The following is a 12,908-nucleotide window of genomic DNA, read 5'->3' on the forward strand; positions in this document are numbered from 1 at the left end:
CGTCTGGAAAGAACGAAAATCAATTCCACTCTGATATAGTAAGGGATTGTCTATAACCTAAATTGGTATGGCTTTGACAATAAAATCCCCTATTTATCCCATTTCATCACAGCGATAAGAATCTGTCATGTAAGGGTTGAAGAAAACAATTGACAAAAGTTTGCATCATTGATGAGGAGTCTAATATATTCTACTGTACTCTAGCCTAGAGCATGTACTCTGCTCTAGGTTTCTCTGTTCTCCTTTCCCCTTTCCTCCTCTCTCCTCCTTTCACTTCACGTCTGGGGAAAAAAAAGTTTTGAAAGGTCGAAGTTATATTTTCGAAAATAAGTTATGAAAAAAGGTTTTGAAAGGTTGAAAAAAAGTTTGGGAAAAAAAAGTTTGCATCATTGATGAGTAATTGATGAGGACTCTAGTGTACTCTTCTCTGCTTTACTCTGTTATAGGCTTCTCTGTTCTCATCTTCCCACTCCTTCTCTCTCCTCTCCTTACACTGTGTATGTGGAAAAAAAGTTTCGAAAGGTTTAATAATTATTTACGAAAAAAGGTTTGTCCCATTGATGAGTACTTGATGAGGACTACTTTGTTGTATTCTGCTCTTCTTGTTATCTTCTCCCCTCCTCTCTCTTATCCTCTTCTTTCACTTCACGTGAAGAAACTTTTGAAAGGTTGAAAAAATATTTTCGAAAAAAGTTGTCAGTAGTATGAATGCGTGTGTGAACATTTCACATGTGAATGCGTTTCATATATGTCTATTCGAACATTTGACATAAGTGGATGTGAGTTTTCAGTAGTATGGATGTGTGTGAACGTTTCATATGTGAATGTGTAAGGACAGTCTGAATTATTGCCTCAACGGACCCTCATACTTTTGTATTGAAGGAACAAAGCCTTAATTTAAATTCCAAATTAATGGATCTCTACACATCACACACGCAGGCGTACTAAAGAAACCTCCTTGGTCGCCGGCATTATTCATTTCCTTGCTAAAATATCAATCAAGGTGCTGCTGTGCGAGGATAGAGGAGAACGTGGAGAGACCACCCACCTCAGCGCTCTCGCACACGGACGTATTTAGAGGAACGCAACACTAAGTTGTCTGCGCACTGTTTGGAGCCAATCAACATTGCGTAAAGTGGAACTGGGCAATTGTGCTTCAAAGTATTTGGCTTTATACACTATCTGTGGCATGAATCATGACTTTTTCATTTGGAACGGGTTTCTTTTTCCCCTCCCAGCGGGCCTACGCCTGGCTATCTTTCATAAACAATGTAACCCAGCACTTTCAGTAAGCATGGCGACCCTGTATACTAAATATTTGTAGGACCAAGATGCCTGGAAGTGCATGCTATACTATTGTGTACACCAGGAAAATAGTCCGTCCAACCAATACTTACGGTGTGGCAGGAGGGGAGACGGAGAGAGAACAACAAAAACAATCATGTCAGCTAGATTTTTAAAATTTATTTTTTCACTTCTCTCAGTTTCAATTTTCCATGAAAATGTTGCGGTTGACCAAGCAACAATCTCTTAACAAGCTTAAATGTTTTCAGGGCGGTGTCAATGTAAACTGAAATCCAGCCAAATGAGACCACAGTAGGCTAATTTCGTATTGTGTATACTGTATGTACAGGAATGATGAGAGACGGAGAGAGAGAGAGAACATGAAAAAAGGAACGACAGGCTGACTGGAAGACTGACTTACTGACTGACAAGCAGACTGAGAGGTGGCGTCCCTCCTTATAGCTTCTTCTGCCAAGCTCCACAGACCCTAGAGTAAGGTAAAGTAACTACACCCGACTCTTGATTTGACGGCAATGACGTCTGCTCCGGGCCTGCCTCGACACCTGAAAGAAATGTTTGTTGCCGGCCTCGTGGCGCGTGATTCATTGTTTCCGTGTGAGCTAATTGTACGGTTCCATTTTACAATGGCAGAGGACAAGCGCAATGAGTCACCGCGAGGCCAGTCGTACGTGTCTAACTTAAAGGCTTATGTCAGAAGGAATGATGTGTTACATTGTGTCATCTCCAAGCTGCTTGGGCCATATGCGCCATACTGATTGAGACATATACACACAGTCTCCTGTGTCTCTTGTATGACTTTGACTTAAAACATGGCCCCAGCTAAATTGATTGATGTGAGAACATTGTAATTGACCAAAGTAAACATTTACGAGTGTGTGTGCGTGTGTGTTTGTGTCAATCCCTGGTTATATATCTGGTGTTGTCACAGTCCTAATTGCGTGGTGTGTTCTATTACATCATGTGTTTACTTATGGCTGAGTCTAGTCTATATTACACTACTGGTGTAATGTACAACCGAGGCAAGCTGAAGTCTGATACTACCTCCCAGATGAAGACACGCTCTCCAGCCAAAGGTTGCTGTCTTTTCTCCTTGCCTCGTTTATCCAGTGCTTATCACATATCAAAACAAAACTAGGGGCAAAAAATGACTGACCACAGTGTAGTAAGAGTGGGAATGTGAATGTCTTTTGTAAATGTTTCAACATGTCTGAGTAGACTTCTTTTTGTATATGAATATTTTTATTTCTCTCATCTCTTGATCTCTCCCTGGCAGTTATTTCTTCCCCTGCTGTGTGTATGTGATGTCATTATCTGTCATGAGCCTTTTAAGTCCCATCTTTCTGTCTTGGTTTATCTCTTTCCTCTGTTTCTGTCCATCCTCCCTCACCATCCTGCAACTTCCCCCCTCTCCCCCTTACCTAATCTCTTTCTCTCACACCTCTCCCTCACAGTCCACCCTCCCTCTTCTCTACTTCTATCCCTTTTGTACCTTCATCCCTTTCTCCCTCTCCTCCTTCCTCCCTCTCTCCCTGGTCCTGGATACAGAGCCTGTTTACTGCCTCCAGGCTTCAGAACTGATTCGCATCCATGAAATGATGCAATTAAGGTTCCCACTGGGGTCCAATCTGTCATGTAAACACATGCACAACTCCCCTGCTCCAACCAAGATGTTGTGTTTTTTGGTGTGAATAACCTGAGGGAGACAGGTAAGAGATTTTGGGGGACAGGGTGGGTGAGGTGGGAAGGAGGGGAAGGGAGAGGAAGGAGTGTGATAGGAGCTCTTTATTGCAGCGCCCGTAAATGTTTTATTGAGTCGGACGTGTCAGCTCACACACGGCTGGGGGAGACACGGTGAAGCAGCCAGGCTCCCCCCAGGGCTGTGTGTGTCTGTCTGTCTATGTGTGTCTTATCACCAGTGTGTGCATGAATGCATGTGTATTTGTGCACGTGTGTGTATACCCGTGTGTGAATGTGTGTGTGTGTATACCTGCGTGTGTGCGTGCGTGCACGTGTGTGTGTATGAGCATGGGTGGCTGTCAAGGACGACACATCTCCTTTCTGTCTGCTTCCTGTCTCAGTGATTTCCAGCCAGGCTAGGTAAACAAGTAGTGTCAGCTGGAATGGACCACCTAGGTAAAACTTTCCACGTCAAAGTAGCTTTTCAAACCGACCCGGAGAAATTTTCCCAAACACATTAAAAAGAGTTATGCAAATGGTTTACGGCAGCACTTACGTGCTGTATAGTTATATTAATCTGTATACACTGCGGCTAATCTTGGCACAGCCCTTTGTTTGCCTATTCTCTTAATCTGCATGGCTCATCACAGCCTACATCACGGAGAGTCCACAGTGCAGCAGTGCAGTGTGGACCCACCGTTAACATTGTGTATGTGTGTTCCCATCTAAGACACTGCATAGTTCCAGTAAAGGTCAGTTGTCCACTGGTGTGTACAGTGTACAGTGTATACACGCCCAACCTCCTGAATGGAACAAACTTTTGTTCCTGCTTTTTTTATAGCTTCTGAGCATTCTCCATCCATTTGTACAGTACAGAAAAGGCTAAAACAGACCGGTTGCCAGACTTGAGAGCAAACCCTCCTTTGTTGCCTCAGCTTGCCTTTTCCCTGCACTTGGTTCTCATATTTGCTGTTCAAACACTTTCAACTTTGACTTGACTGCAGGGCTGGCTCACTCAAAAGAGCGAGGCGAAAAAAAGGGAGTGAGAAAGTACAGTTGGAGTTCTGTGCTACCCAGGTTGTGTTTTTTCCCCCCCATGTTCTGGCAACCCGTGCGTATCTGATGTGAAGCCATGGCTTGCATCACCCGTGTGTCTGTTTGTCCGTCCATGCTGGCTAGAGAGCTCTGCCAGATGCCTGCCGTCTTGTTATCTGTGGAGGCTCCGCCTGCTTCTGCCAACACCACGCTGTGCCTGCCAACCACCTTATCACACACCAGGACACACTTGGTGTGAGGGCATGTTACACACACACACACACACACAGATGCATACATGCACACCTACATATCTGTATCTCAACCACATTCTCACTTTCTCTCTGTCACACACAAACACACAAACCTTCCACCGTCCGGAAAACGCGTCTGTTGATTGGTGTAACATGCCCCACAACGGTAACCATGTCTCCGTTTCTCATCCGTCTTCAGTGGAAATGGTATCAATCTGTCATAGTGGATGTTCCGTGTTGTGTCTGGTGTGTCAACATTAAGGCCTATCCTGTGTTGTGTCCTGTGAAGGATTCTGAGGGTTTGCAGGTGTGTATGTGTGTCACTGTGAGTGAATGTGTGTGAAGTGTGTATTTGCATGCATGTGTGTTTTGTGGTGAACCCACATCCAGGTGACCGACCACAATGTGAGTGACCACCATCACCCCTAACTACCTCAATCTGTCATACAGCCCCTCTCATGCCCTGCTCCCCCCTGTTCCTCTCATCAGTTGCTTGCAGGTGCCCTGTCTGTTGACCTCACCCCAGAACCCCCCTCACCTTTGACCCCCTCACACCTGGGCAACTCCCACAACGACACCCCCCGGTGCGAACTTTGACCCCCCGCCTGTCCGTCACGTGGTCTGGACTCTGCTGCTAAACACATTAGAACTGGGCGGCACTGTAGCCTTCCCTGGGGCTGTGTCCCTGGGTCTGTGTCCCTGGGTCTGTGTCCCTGGGTCTGTGTCCCTGGGTCTGTGTCCCTGGGTCTGTGTCCCTGGGTCTGTGTCCCTGGGTCTGTGAATCACGGCGTTACAGACACATGTTTATACATTTATATTTCTATCTGTGTTGTATATATGTATTTCCTAAATTTCCCTTGGGATTAATAAAGTATCCATCTATCTATCTATCTATCTAGTTGTGTGCTGTGACAACCAGCAAATAATATATGAGCTCTCCATTCAGTTTTAAGGTGTTGTGATAGCTAGCAGGAAAATACACACTAACTTTGTTTAAGTTGTCAAGAAAAATATCTTTCAACGATAGTAGTTATGTATTGATTTAAATTGACAAAAGATTGGCTACACTTTTCACACTGCATTATGCTGTTTGATCGTCTCTAATTTATTAAATTAGAGAAAGTCATGTTCTGCATCACCTTCCAGCTTTTTCCCAAGGCAATCAAGTCATTTTTCTCATGCAGACAGAAGGTGGCAGTCCCTTCCCACTGCTCTGCTTGGGGAGACAACTTCAAAGTCCACTGAGACATCTCTGGCTCTCTGGCTCTCTGACTCTCTGGCTCTTTGGCTCTCTGGTTCTTGCTAATGCAAGATGTAGCGATGAACCAAGGTGCCTCCAAATCTAAAGAGTTTGGGCCAAGGGTGAACTATTTCTAAACACATGTTCATATTGCTAACGTAAAGCTGTGTTACATGGCAAAATGCAATGAAGAAAGAAGTAAGAAAAAATATTTTCAACTTCCCCCCTGTGAAAGGGAATCAGCTGGTTAGGCCTCGACACACCTCACACACCACCATGTTATTTCCAAGAACTGTTGCTCAACAGATATAAACACCGTTTGTTGTTGTTGTAACGTTCTCTTTACCTGTTGCATGTTTTGACAGTTTGGCGTGCCATGACAGAGGGAGACATACCAGACACAGTCCACATGTCCCCCCCCCCCCCCCCCCCCCCCCAGGCTCATCCACAGAGGTGCAAGATGTTCGATGCTTCCGACCAGCAAACAATCCTAACCCCATGATGTATCCAGAAAAGGTTTCACAGAAACTTTGAAAAGATTCCCTCCTTCAAAAAATCTCATGTTTTCTGCTTCTCAGCTGGCCTGGTTCTTCTGTACCTCTTCCTCTACTAGACATGAAGTGCGCTATTACATGCTACTGTTCGTTTTTTTTTTATCCTCGCTAGGCATCTGATCTGTCCTGTCTAGACCTTTTATTCAATATGTCTATGGTTATGGGGTCACGGCCCCCCCAGGTCTTCAACCTGGGGGGGCCACCACAGAGACCACCACAGCACAGAGCATCTGATGTGGTCTTTGAAGGAGGAGGGAAGGTCTGATGATTTGGGAGGGGTGGAGAGGCCTGCACATCATCCGTTCTCACCACCAAACCTTGTGAGCATAATCTGAGTGAGAGCAATCTTCTCTGCAGTGTGTTACTATGTGTGTGTGTGTGTGCGTGTGTGTGTGTGTGTGTGTGTGTGAGAGAGAGAGAGAGAGAGAGAGAGAGAGAGAGAGAGAGAGAGAGAGAGAGAGAGAGAGAGAATAGGGCAGAGGTGACCAGAGAGAAAGAGAAATATAAAGAGAGAGACTGCACTTGCCACACACACTGCAGCATCAACAAGACCACCAAGATATACCTTCCTCTCTCTCCCTCCACCTCCTACCACCACCCCCACCACAACCTCCCAGGCCCCAAACTATCTTTTCTTGGCAGCCAGCATTGTGTTTCACCATATCATCATGGCGAAGGAGAAACTGAGCCTTGGCAGGGAGTCAAAGCAGATCAGACACAACCATGATATGGTCTGGGCTCGGGGGGGACGGGGGGGGACGATGACAGTATAGTGTTCTCTTATAAGCCTTCTCCCCCCCATCCTCACTTCCATTCTTCCCCCCCCATCTACTACACCACATATCATCCCTTCCAACCACCCTCAATTCCAACTGATCCCATTGACTGGTTGATTCTCCCAGACTTGTGGGAAAGCCGGGGGACGGTTTCAGATACCTCCCATGTGTTCCCCGAAGCAGTGCATCGTGGGTCGGTGGTGTGGCGGAGGTTCCCCCGGGGGGCATGTCACCGCCGCAGTAATCTCATAATTAGCACAAGGAGCTAGGGAAGGGTTGCCAGGTATGTGCCACTTCCAGTGAGTCTTCACTTGTTTTGGGACTGGACAAATTACTGTGTTGATAGGGATCTGATCTCACTGCTCAATGGCTAAACAAGCATCATATTTGGCCTGTTTTAAAGAGTGAGAAATGTCTCTGTTTTTAGGAGAGGAAAAGAATGACTTGGCATTGACCTAATGATAGAATTTCCCTTATCCACAAAGGTAATTTACAAAGAAAGGACCCCTGTGTGTGTGTGTGTGTGTGTGTCTGTGTGTGTGTGTGTGTGTGTGTGTGTGTGTGTGTGTGTGTGTGTGTGTGTGTGTGTGTGTGTGTGTGTGTGTGTGTGTGTGTGTGTGTGAGAGAGAGAGAATGTGCACAACCATGTGTTTGCATGCGTGTGCACATGTGTTTCATTTTCTCCTCCATTGAGTGGACCACCAGGCGATTAGGCATGAACTCTGCCTTTGAGCCTAATACAACTGATTGCTGACTGATCATTGCTGGAAATAGTTAAGGGCTTAGCTTCCCAGTTCAAAGGCATTGGTTCTGAGCCTGCCAGTAGTCATTTCCCTCCTTAAAATCACAAAATAAGCCATTACAAATTAACTGATTGATTTCCACAAAGCTGCCCATGGCATATTAAGGACTGAACATGGATCTGGCTTGATTCAGGCAAGCTGATGTCTTGTGGTCTCCTTGCAACAGCAGAAAGCATTCAATAAAAGTCATTATGAAATCCTGACAAATGATATCTACGTTTCAAATGGGCTCTCTCACTCTACTTATCTCTCTCTGTCTCTCCACCGACATAGGTTAGTAGTGTGTCCCTGTTTGTTGACAACAATTTCAAAGGTATTTTCGACCCTACAATTAAGTGACATGTGATGCGACCCCGCACGCATACATTGTCGGTGACTAGTCCTTGGCTTTGGCGCTAGAGACCTGGCGAAATACTCCTTAAAACACGCACACCAACAAAATAAATTATTATGGGATTTTAGTAATATGTAGTCACTTACTAAGTTATCCATAACAAACTGCGTTAAACTATGGAATTTACAACTGTGAGCAGCCTTTCAGTGCGTCAACAGTTATTGGTCATCGCGATGGGTTTCATTGCGCTCTCCTTTGCTAACCAGCACGAAAGGTAGGGTCGATACAGATTTGGCATATTTAAATAACAGTTTTTCATTTGGCCATTGCAATTGAATGACTTTGAGAGTCAGTTAAAGTAGTACTGACGTGAGTAGTACTCTAACGTCCCATAAATGTTATAGTCCGACTGGATTCGCAATTTTAATCAAACTAAGTGAAATAAACGAAATTTTTACGTTGTAATTGTGTAATGTGTGGCTTAACAATGGTTTTCCATTCAAATCTTTTAGCTCATATTTTAGTTCAATCCTGCTCGCCAGCCCAGCTGATTCAACCTAACTGACTAGTTAGTAAAGAGCAAGGCCTGTGTATACACCTAATTATGCACATTTTTACACTTGTCCACGACAAGTGTAGAATATCCACAAAAAGTTTGTAAACTGGTACTATCCTACTGATTCAGCTATTCCTTGAATTGTTCAAATAACATCTTAATAACTTAAAAACAAAAATAACTTTTTTGTCTTTCTTCTTTTTCTAAGGGCTGTGAGGACCGAGTCTGGAGGTATCAGGGGTCTGTCTGGACCAGGGGTTTGTAGCTTTGGGGGATCCATGGCATGCTGTTTGGGGTGGAGGAATGTTAACGGACTCTGTCGGCGTAAGTCACCTGGAAAGCATAACAATCATCCAGTTCTATTGAATCTGCTAGCAACAAAAGCAATACCTAGCAGAACAGCGTATAGGAAACCTCACAGAGGAAGTCCAGAATGGTCTTTGCACTTGGGCAGTAAACAAGTCTAGAAACAATTTATAAATTGGAAATGTACAAGTTATTGACTTTTACTTATGCAGCTAAAGTATTCTAATCCTTCTTCTTTGTAAGTTATTGGTAAATCATTCTGGTCATTTTCCCATTCATGTCTGTTTTTGTGTGGATCTATCTGACTGAACAGCGGTGTGTGGAAAGCCATGTGTGAAGGGAGAGTGTGTGGGTCCAGACAAGTGCTCCTGTATAGCTGGTTACATGGGGCAGCAATGTGAAGAAGGTAAACCATCCTATACTTTTCCCCCCTCATAACCTGCCATTAGAGTAATAATAACGTCTGTAAATTTGTGTGTGTGGATGTGTGAGGTCCATGTGTGTGTGTAATGTTTGCCTGTGTGTGTGTGTGTGTGTTTGGACGTGTGTGGATGTACGTGTGTGCATTCTAGATGTGAACGAGTGTGGCGTGGCTGTGCGGCCGTGCTCCCAGCGCTGCATGAACCTCCCAGGGAGCTACCGCTGCTACTGTGACCCCGGCTACACCCTCAACACAGACGGACACACCTGCACCCGTAGGTACACACCTACCTGCTCGCCTAAAAGGGACACGCAGTTGACAAACCTGTACAGTGTTCACAGTGGTACCGAGAAAGGCGCCTTTAAATAAAATGTATTATTATTATTATATATTCTACATGTTCTACATCTATATTCGCGGTCCGTGGGACACAGAGCCAACTCCTCCATAAACATATTCAACGTTTGCATCCATCGCAGAATGGAACATACCAGAATGTTCAGACGTATGGTGGCATGTGTTCCCCGGGGGTGTTCCAATGGTCTGTGTCTCTCCTCAGCTCCAAGCCAGATTCTCCATGTGTGTGTGTTACAGGAGAGCTGGAGTGTGTCTCTGGTCGTTGTCAGTTTGGTTGCCAGATAGAAAAAGGGGGAGAGGTGCACTGTCTGTGTCCCCCCGGTCTCCACCTGGCCAAGGACAACAGGACATGTGAAGGTAGGCTTCATCGGTAACCCCTACGCTCACCCGCCATCGCTATGGCCAGTTTTTATGGCAACAGACTTTTATTCTGTTCTGTTATCTATCATTAAAGTCTTATTGTGTTAGCAGCCCATGGAGCGGATGCTATGGTCAGAGGTTGCCAGATTGGTGATTATCCTTCAATTAGAGAACAGGTGGAAGAGGAAAGACAGTTTCCAATGCGTTGCTTATAGGACATGCTGTGTCCCCACCACACACACACACACACGGCACCGAGGCCAGCAACACCATCCCATTAAGTTTAGCCTTCTGACGATAAACCATAGAATTAGCCCCTCTGCTAAGAAAACAGCCCCACCCCGCCTCATTCTCTCCAATACACTCTCTTTAGCACCCAGCTAACCAGCAGCACTCACTTACTTAAAGTCCCCCCTCGGCCGTAAAGAGCTAGACGCCTCCAGCTGTTTTAACGATGCCAGTCAGTCCTCACAGGTCCCCCACCCCCCCCTCTCTTTTTGGTGGTAGTTATAGCCTCATTCTCACATAGTGTGGGAACGACCAAGTCCACTGGGACTCAGTAAAATCACCACTGTTATTAGGACCTAGCTACCTAAGGTGCTATTAGCACCACAGGGGTCCCACTGTACTCAGGGGTGTGTGGCAGTAGCACGCTACAACAAAAACAGACAATTGGGTGAGCACAGTTAAGTATGACTTATTTTTGTGCTGCAGACCTACAGGTTTTGCCATTCTCAAGTGTATATTCAGTCTATAGTTAAGCTTAGTATAGCTTTTTACATAACTCTGGTGTCCTGTTTAGGTTAACATGAACAATGAACTAATGAACAACTTTTGACTATTGGAGAGGGCTGCTTTGAGGCCGATATAGTGCAAACCAGTTCAGTTGTTGAACAGCGGTGTACATTTCAAAGCTGCTGTACAAAGAGCTGAGAACAGGGACAAGCTAGTCATTTGTCTCTCTCTTTTTGTCTTTTTGATGTGACGGTAATGATTGTTTTGAGCTGGGAAAAATGACCCTCTGTCTTGTCGGCGGTCTCCCTACATGTTTCCATGCGTTCCTTTAAAAATCTCAGGGATGACTGTGTGTGTGTGTGCTTGTGTGTCTAGTGTTCTATGTCCAATATAGGCGGACGGTGAGGGGGATATTGTCAATCACACACTTCCAGGGACATTGTTTCAATTGTTTCAAAAGTGTTTTTCTAAGATGTTGAGAGTGTGCGCTGGTGTTGTTGTGTTCATCTTTCAGATGTGAATGAGTGTTTGGAGTTGTCTGACGCGTGCCCACCTCGGCGAACCTGTAAGAACACCTTCGGCAGCTTTGTGTGTGTGTGCAGGGATGGCTTCGTGTTGGGGATGCTCCACAACTCTGTGCAGTGCCGAGGTATGTGTGTGTGTGGGTGTTTGACCTACTTAAACACATGAACATTGTTCCTCCCTCTGCCAGCATCTCTAAGAAGCCTGGCCACATGTTGCTCGTTTAAAAAAGATGCAGATGCAGATGTAGTGGTGGTGGTGCTGAGCATGTGTGTGTGTGTGTGGGGGGGGTTACAGCTGTGAGGAGAGATACTTTTTTTTCAGCCAAAACCACAGCCCTCTGCTCTGTTTTGTGTCAGACCTGTCAGTGACTGGCTGGATCAACGCACACCCTCACATGTTTCTCTCGTGTGTATTCACCGTCATCTGCACCGTCATCAGCATCTGAATGAGTCCTCTGGCAGCCAGGGAACCCTGTTGACTCCATCAACCACCGTTTTTGTTTGGGCTCATCTCCTAGAGGACTGGGCCTCGAAAACCTAAATGTGTCCACATTTAAATGTGATATTCTCCCCTCACCTGTTCTTTCTTCGCTCCTGTCTAGACCACGACGAGTGTGTGACCGGTAGTCACGGGTGCAGCCGGCACGCCCGGTGCATCAACACAGACGGCTCGTACATCTGCCAGTGTGCGGAGGAGTATGCAGGCAACGGGCTCACCTGCTGGCACAGGAAAACCACTCAGTCAAAGTCTACCATGTACTTCCAATACAAACTGTCCAAAAGAACTAAATCCACACAACCTTTGGGGTGAGGATGACTCTGATATAACACCAATTCCAAAGCAAAAGTTGGTGTTCATTTTGAGTTGAGAGGATAAATGTGCTGATGTGTGTAAATGTGAGGGGGCAGGACTTCAAAGGAAAATTCAGGAGGTATTGGGGGAAAAAATGGTGGAAACGAATATTAGTTCTCACTCATTCTGGCAACATAATGTAAGCACAGTAATGTTAAGAATTCGCCATTCAACTGGAAAGTGGGGTCACTTTGTGTTTTAGCCTGTCATTGGTCCCCCTCAACAACCAGTCAACAGGGGTGTAGATATATGGTACCATTAGCAGTCAGGTTGTTTGATGTATGTCGAGCCACTCATTTCACGAACACACTCTATGACCGACCACACTCTGTAGTTTGCCTTTCCGTTTGTGTTTCTGGTCAAAATGTCACAGCGTACAATTTTATTTGTTTAGGTTCCCAGATAATAACTCTGTCACACGATTTTCACTGCTTTGACATTTCCAACTAACGATGTATCTCGAACAATATTTTATCTAGGTTTTTATGTTCTTTTCTATAATTTGTGCTGAGGGTCACAGCCAAAGAAAACCAATTTAAATGTTGTGCACCAGTTTATTCCTTAAAAAAAGAAATATTTTTATCAATATTTGTTAATAGAAGGCTGACCTCTGGTGGAAAGATAAGGATAAATAGTTATTCTTTGCGTCATGTGTGCCTGTGAGATGTGATCAAGAACCTTTTTTACAGTCACTATTTCACAAGAACGGAAAAATGAATTACTTTCCAAGAGAAACCTTTGATTCCAAATTGCAGACATATAGTTTAGTCCGCATTTCAGGTGACTTTTCATTTATGTCAATAAAGTGATTTGTTGGT

General features: G+C 45.0%; 1 protein-coding gene across 3 annotated transcripts; it reads left to right on the plus strand.

Annotated features, from left to right (window-relative positions):
- Positions 1–8,077: 8,077 nt before the first annotated feature.
- On the plus strand, positions 8,078–12,908 carry si:ch211-194g2.4 (nephronectin). 3 transcript variants are annotated; one of them, XM_062478138.1, is made up of 8 exons: positions 8,081–8,252; positions 8,491–8,546; positions 8,743–8,858; positions 9,154–9,246; positions 9,413–9,535; positions 9,856–9,975; positions 11,228–11,362; positions 11,840–12,908. In XM_062478138.1, the coding sequence occupies exons 3-8, from the start codon at positions 8,813–8,815 to the stop codon at positions 12,046–12,048; spliced, it is 726 nt and encodes a 241-aa protein (XP_062334122.1). In that variant the 5' UTR covers positions 8,081–8,252; positions 8,491–8,546; positions 8,743–8,812; the 3' UTR covers positions 12,049–12,908. The 3 variants fall into 3 exon arrangements, with proteins under 3 accessions (XP_062334121.1, XP_062334120.1, XP_062334122.1); XM_062478136.1 differs by lacking the exon at positions 8,491–8,546 and having other exon boundaries at positions 8,080–8,252; XM_062478137.1 differs by lacking the exons at positions 8,491–8,546; positions 11,228–11,362 and having other exon boundaries at positions 8,078–8,252.

This window comes from Osmerus eperlanus, chromosome 14 (genome assembly GCF_963692335.1).
Source record: "Osmerus eperlanus chromosome 14, fOsmEpe2.1, whole genome shotgun sequence".
Classification (NCBI taxonomy): Eukaryota; Metazoa; Chordata; class Actinopteri; order Osmeriformes; family Osmeridae; genus Osmerus; species Osmerus eperlanus.

What these genes read in the sequence shown, in the direction of transcription:
- si:ch211-194g2.4 (XM_062478136.1), top strand. Translation starts at nt 8,155, where the DNA reads ATGGAATTTACAACTGTGAGCAGCCTTTCAGTGCGTCAACAGTTATTG. An exon ending in TGTTAACGGACTCTGTCGGC is followed by an intron (nt 8,859 to 9,153) that starts GTAAGTCACCTG and finishes CTGACTGAACAG; the next exon opens with CGGTGTGTGGAAAGCCATGT. An exon ending in GGGGCAGCAATGTGAAGAAG is followed by an intron (nt 9,247 to 9,412) that starts GTAAACCATCCT and finishes TGTGCATTCTAG; the next exon opens with ATGTGAACGAGTGTGGCGTG.